This window comes from Calidris pugnax, unplaced genomic scaffold, assembly GCF_001431845.1.
Source record: "Calidris pugnax isolate Ruff unplaced genomic scaffold, ASM143184v1 scaffold13, whole genome shotgun sequence".
NCBI classification, from domain to species: domain Eukaryota; kingdom Metazoa; phylum Chordata; class Aves; order Charadriiformes; family Scolopacidae; genus Calidris; species Calidris pugnax.
In genome coordinates, this window is record NW_015090810.1 from 21,270,385 (window position 1) to 21,277,183 (window position 6,799).

General features: G+C 38.3%; 1 protein-coding gene across 1 annotated transcript in view; it reads right to left on the bottom strand.

Annotated features, from left to right (window-relative positions):
- SMCHD1 (structural maintenance of chromosomes flexible hinge domain containing 1) overlaps positions 1 to 6,799 on the bottom strand; it is a 65,435-nt gene that overhangs the window by 57,781 nt on the left and 855 nt on the right. Inside the window, exons 2-5 of the mRNA XM_014938694.1 lie at positions 6,627 to 6,702; positions 6,036 to 6,197; positions 405 to 487; positions 177 to 307 (exon numbers count right to left, since the gene is read on the bottom strand). Coding sequence (XP_014794180.1) covers positions 177 to 307; positions 405 to 487; positions 6,036 to 6,197; positions 6,627 to 6,702 — 452 coding nt within the window. The remainder of the gene's footprint in view (positions 1 to 176; positions 308 to 404; positions 488 to 6,035; positions 6,198 to 6,626; positions 6,703 to 6,799) is intronic.

The following is a 6,799-nucleotide window of genomic DNA, read 5'->3' on the forward strand; positions in this document are numbered from 1 at the left end:
AAAAAAAAAAAAAAAAAATGTTATCACAGTATCATAATATTAGAAGACCAGTTATGTGTTATGATGCTTCTCTGTTTTCTAACTAAGTGTTGATATAGATATATGTCTTAAAACAATATTCCATGAACCTTCACAGAGTTTGCTAATTGTTGTAAAAATGATTAAAGCTTTCTGACCTCTCAAAGTCACCTTGTCTTGTAAACTTTGACAACCTATATACAGCCCAGTTGTTAAGCTGTTTAGAAGTCATTCCTCTTCCATTATCAATGACAGCAACGGCTGGCTTTCCTTGCGAGTCATCAAATAACTGTTTGGGAAAAACAAACAAACAAACAAGGAGCACTAGGAAAAAAAAAGATAATGCAAACTACACCTGAAAAAAAAGGGGAATATTTCTATCTTACCAATTTTATCTGTATGCTCCGAATACCAGTATTTTGTGACGTAGCTGACAGAGAATTGTCAATCAACTCAGCAAGAGCAAATGCTAAAGAAATTGAAGAAAAATTATCCTATTAAAATCTTGTTCTTAAAAGACAGCACTCAGAAAACAGACATACACTCACATTAGTTCCTTCTAAATAATTAGGATAACACATTCCCTAAACACAGAAAAGAGGTAGGCACTGCCAGAACCATCACAGTTATTTAATGTGTTGATATAAGGGGGAAAAAAAAAAAGCAAGCTTTTGTACATATACATTATGATTTGTTTTATTGTTGAATTTCTCATATCACTGTTAACGGTAAGAACACAATTATTAGAAGTACTTAGGAACCATGAACTAACAGGCTTCTTACCACAAGACAAACTTGTCCTTTTCTATGATTAGGAATAAATTTGATTCATATGAAAGTCCAAAGTATGTAAAAAACTGACTTTGACTTGTTAAAATATTGAGGAAAGAATGAACTCATTGAAAAAAAACCCAAAAGAACAAACTGAATGGAAATATTGCACAATTTCCAAAATAGAAAGTTATTTGTTTACAAAAAAAGCCCACAATGAAAATTGTAAAAATGGTTGAAGGACTGAACAGTAAATACAACCAAAGTTGTGTCAGATATGTGGCAATACATAGCAGAAATAGTAAGCCAAACTACTTGCACAAGTTTGTTGTTTCTAAACATTTAGCACTTGTGAGTCTTTACCTAATTCAAGTTAGACGAACTAACTTTAGAGGACAACAGCATAAATCTGAAAAAGTGTATCAAGTTCAAATTAATTCACTCTGATCAGCCCTAGTGAATAGACATTTCCATTCAGTGTGTCAAGTTTTATTCCCTACAATTTGTAGGGTTCTTCAGAATGATACAATGCGAATTACACACACGGTCTTGCAAAATAAATCCTGTGAGTATTAATATCTTATAACACCACTGACGCATTTGGCACTTTCCCTCAAGCTGGTTTTGAAATATAAAAACAGTTGTCAGTTTCTTTGCAACTTTCTTTACTGCTAACAACAGGAGTCGAGCATCAGTTACGCGATCCATACCTAGTATTACATAAAAGAAAAATGGCCCTGTATCAACACATGAAACTGCCCTTAGAGATTATATAAATAAGGAGCATCAGCTGCAGTATACTTACACATGCTCAAAACTCCTATTTCCTATAACAATTTTAGCACATAATAATCAAAAGTAGACAAATAGCTTAGTATAGCTGTTTTTCAAATGTTATTAACTGCCTTACTGCACAATTTCACAAATTACTTCCAAGAGTGAGAATTAGTAACACATTAGAAAAAAAATACCAATAATATCATTACAGAAATGGATCTAAACGCTATTCTGTTTGTAGTCTTGACAACTGTAGTCTCCTTAGGACTGAAGGGCTATGACCACAAGTAGTATCGAGACGTAGTGAAGCTATGCAGGGGAAAAATTAGAGTGGCAAAAGTCCAAGCAGAACTCATCTTGGCCGCTACAGTTAAAGATAACAAGAAGAGGTTCTTTCAGTATATCATTAGCAAAAGGAAGACTAGGAAAAATGTAGGCCCACTGATGAATGGGTGCCCTACCGGTGGAAGACACACAGAAGGCGGAGTTACTGAATGTCTTCTTTGCTTTGGTCTTCACTGCTAAAGCTGTCCCTCATGAATCCCAGGCCCTGGAAACAAGGGGGAAGGTCTGGAGAAAGGAAGATTTTCCCTCTGTCGGGGAAAACTGGGTTAGAGACCACTAGGCCAAAGTGGACAGCCATAAGTCCATGGGCCCAGATCGGATGCACCCATGAGTGCTGAGAGAACTAGCAGATGTTATTGCTGGGACACTCTCTATCATCTTCAAAAGGTCATGGAGAACAGGAGAAGTACCTGAGACAGGAGGAAGGCAAATATCACTCCAGTCTCCAAAAAGGGCAAGATGGAGGACCTGGGAAACTACAGGTCAGTTAGTCTCACCTCTGTCCCTGGGAAAATAATGGAGCGATTTGTTCTGGATGTCATCTCCAAACACGTTGGAGAACAGGAAGTTATTGTAAGTGGTCAACATGGATTTACCAAGGGTAAATCTTGCTTGAACAATCTGATAGCCTTCTATGATGTTATAACTAGATGGCTGGATGAGGGGAGAGCAGCAGATGTCTCATCTACCTTGACTTCAGCAAGGCTTTTGACACTGTCTCCCATAACATCCTCATTAGGAAACTGAGGAAGTGTGGGCTAGATGAGGGGGCAGTGAGGGCAATTGCAGGGTCGTGCACCTGGGGAAGAAGAATGCCAGACATCAATACAGGTTAGGGATGGACCTGCTGGAAATCACTTCTGAGGAGACAGATCTGAGGGTCCTAGTGGATAGTAAACTATCCATGAGCCAGCAATGTGCCCTTGTCGCCAGGAGGGCCAAGGGAATTCTGGGCTGCATAGGGAAGAGTGTGACCAGTAGGTAGAGGGAGGTCATTCCTCCCCTCTACTCTGCACTGGTGAGGCCACAACTGGAATACTGTGTCCAGTTCTGGGCTCCCCAGTTCAAGAGAGACAGGGAACTACTGGAAAGAGTCCAGTGTAGGGCAACAAAGATGATTAAGGGATTGGAGCATCTCCCTGATGAGGAAAAGCTGAGAGAGTTGGGACTTTTTGGCCTGGAGAAGAAAAGGCTGAGGGGAGACCTTATTAATGCTTATAAGTATCTAAAGGGTGGTTTGAGGGAGGATGAAGCCAGACTCTTTTTCAGTGTTTCTCAGTGACAGGACGAGGGGAAACAGGCACAAGCTGAACACAGGAAGTTCCACTCAAAAACGAGGAAGAACTTCTTTACGGTGAGGATGACAGAGCCCTGGAACAGGCTGCCCAGGGAGGTTGTGGAGTCCCCTTCTCTGGAGATTTTCAAGACCCGCCTGGATGCAGTGCTGAATAATGTGCTATAGGCAATTATGCTTAGCAGGGGAGTTGGACTAGATGATCTCCAGGAGGTCCCTTCCAGCTCCAACAATTCCGTGATTCGGACCATTTTAAAGGCTTTTGTTTTAGCAATATGAACACATGCAGTACATAGAGAGCAGGAATCCTCCTTTTCCCTGTGCCATGTGTTGCAGAGTACAGACAAGATCAAGAAATGGCTTAAACGCACATTAGAAGTTTCTTGCAAATGCCTGAAGCTGGTTCACTCTCTTTTAGAGAAAGCGATGACTTAAAGCACCCTAGCAAGCTGCTTTAGCAATAACTTGACAGATGAAAATGTAGGAAAAAAGTTTACTTTTCCCTTAGTAGTAGTGAAGTTTGCTTTCCTACTAAAATAAAATCAACGGACTTCAAAAAGACAACATTGAGATCCCATATTTAAGTAACTTCTCAGACTCATGAATAAATACACTTCAGGCTTTTGGGTAATAGTACACAGGAAGAGAAAATAGCAAATGTACATTGATGATACTGCCAGATGGAACCAAACAAAAGTTCAAAATGTTTATAAACTACAGCAAATTGTCAAGAAACTTTGACATCTGGGCACACAGACACTGACAAGCTTGTTCAAAGTCTTTTCCTCTCCTGTGGATATACTTTCTTCCTGTTTCCGTACTTCTGGAACACAAATCTGTCAAAGATGCTGTATATTTTACATTCAAACCACATTGTAAAATGAAGTATTTTTACATGTGGATGGCAGATTTGACCTTGATGCAAAATCTCTGCATAACACAAGAGGTTATCATTGGAGTTATGTAAAGGGAAATGATCATAACACAAGGCAACAGAAGTGGAAAACCTCTTTTATGAAGAAAAGGAGGGAAAAGGAAAGAGAATCATGTGTGTGAGGCACTAAAGGAAAACTGAACATATGTGTGCATTATCCATTTTCATCTCATACTATTATTCTGAAGCCTGTTGAGAGAAGGAAAAAGATGTTTTCCTACCAAGGGAATTCTCAGCATTTCGTGGGAGATGAGCAGTAGCTACAAATTACACGAACACTTAAAGGAAGTGCAGCATTGAATGACATCATAAAGATCTTAGGAGATGTAACAGTTCCTTCTGACAAACCAACTGATTGCAGTGCTGTTTATTACCATGAAAACAGAGTGAGAGCTGGATTGTTGAGCACATACTGGGGATTGCAGTGTCTCCAATCTTGTGAGTCATCCCACCAAGTTTCAGTGACAGTGATCAGATCATAGCCTTCCAGCTCCTCCTGTTTGTTATCCACGCTGCATATATTGGTATTAAGACACTTCAGTTAGACCGCTGTCTCACCTTTTTGGTGGAACCTTTGTGGAGGATTGGGGTCATTCCTCACTACTCCAGTAGGTGCGCTCATCCACCCTAGTGCTTGTTAGTACACTAGCACGTAGAGCTTACTAGTGTGGGCTTTGCACCCTAACCCCCAAGTTTGTTAGTTTAAAGTGTGATTCCCTAAGTTAGCCAATCTGCCAGCAATGCTTTATGATCTCTCCCAGCATACAAAGTAGTGTCAACAGGTGAAAAAAAAGGGTAACTAGTTCAACATACACAAAACCACACTGCATCACATGCAATTAAGCTGAAGGCTCAACACCACAAAATATCATCCATGCTAAAGACGTCCAGTTACTTTCTGAACAACATAAAAATAGAACAGTCCATAGGCAAGAACTTGAAAATCCCCAAATCACTTTTGTTGCATTTCTGCATGGCCTTTCTGTTCCACTAGTATTTCTCAGATATCTGATACCAGCTGCTGGGAGGAACAGAGCACAGATCTAGACAGAATGCTTCATGAGGTCTAATACAGCAATTCCTGTGCACAGAAATACACATATCACTGACCAAACTATTAGCACACTTTGAGTCCCCAAAACTGAAGAATTGAGAAAAGGGAAAGGAGCAAAAGGAGAATGGTACTTAAAAGCACAGTTGCTATTTACAGACTTTGTTGAGGTTGCTTTGAAACAGAAACTGCTGTGGGAATGGTATAATGCTTGACTCCTGATACTTGCATTTTTTTCTGTACAATTTTGAGCCTGCTGTACCTAGTATGTACAATACTTAAAAAGTTATCATAGCCACAGACAGAATTTTCAGAGAAGCCATAAAAAAGAAATTAGTGTTTTCAATAAAACAATACTAAGTGCTGGTTACATATTTAATATAACAGATAGATAAAAACTAAAACACTATCTTTTAAAGAAATACTTGTTCTTGTTGTTAAGTTAAGCCTTGCAGAGCCACAGATGGGACAGCAGACAAAATTCTACAGTAGCTCATATAAAAACTGATCACCAAGTTCAAAGTCAGTACATGAGACAACATGATAACATAAATGCTGACCTGTCTGGATGACATTGGCAAGACTATTAACAAGACTGAAGTCATTTTACTTCTAAAATAGTCAAAGTTCTTTAAGAAGTATTTGAGGAGGTACCTCTGTTAATTGGGATTCTTACATGACCATTCTGAGCCACTTTTAACCAACCAAAAACTTGTATAAAGAACGTAAGTTAATTTTTCTTTTACAGTTAAGACCACAAGCTTTAACGAAAAGTTAAATTGCTTGTAACCACATTATATTCATATAAACACCATTTACACAAAATTATTTTGGCAAGTACTTACGCAAAGGATTTTGTCCTTCACTGGCATAATACTCGTACATCCCACTTTTAACAAGTGTATCATAGTGGGGCAGGAAGTCAATTCGCTCCTTGGTTGCCAAAAGCAGCATTTGATCAACTGACTGCAGCAGATATAAAGTAACTCCATCTTGAACAAGTTCGCCTGCAGTGAAGATGAAATACAAAGTACACTGAAGAGCATTCACTGCACCAATCAACTTCTGCTCTCCAAAACAGTACAGATTTAGCCTCAGGTATCTCTCTGTTTTCTTAGCCGTTGACTACTCGTCCACTTAGCAACAAAGTTTAATTTAAAATCTTTTCATGTTTGCAAGCTTAATAATGCAAGTTTTCTCAAGTGACAGATATTTACATGCCATTTTTTCCTATCATCTACAGAATTTGCAACTGTCATCATACTAACAAGTAGTTGTTAAAAAGTTGTTTGTGAAAGTAAATTTTGTCACAGTTCTTAGCAAACGATTATAGGATTTGTACTTCCAGTTAATTATTGCATGTCATAAACAATCATACGGTCTTTACAATAAATATAAGAAATAGTTGCATTTATTTTGCCATCTAAGATACTTACTGAAGTTGTCTTCTGTAATTTCCTTCCTGTTTGTTGTGGTGATAACAAAGTTTTCATCAGTAGCTATGCCAAATGCCTAAAAAATTGGAAGTTATTTGGTTATGATAACTAAGTACTTCATAAAGTGTCCAGATAAATGAAAAAAAAAAAAAAAAAAAAAGAAAAAAAAAAAA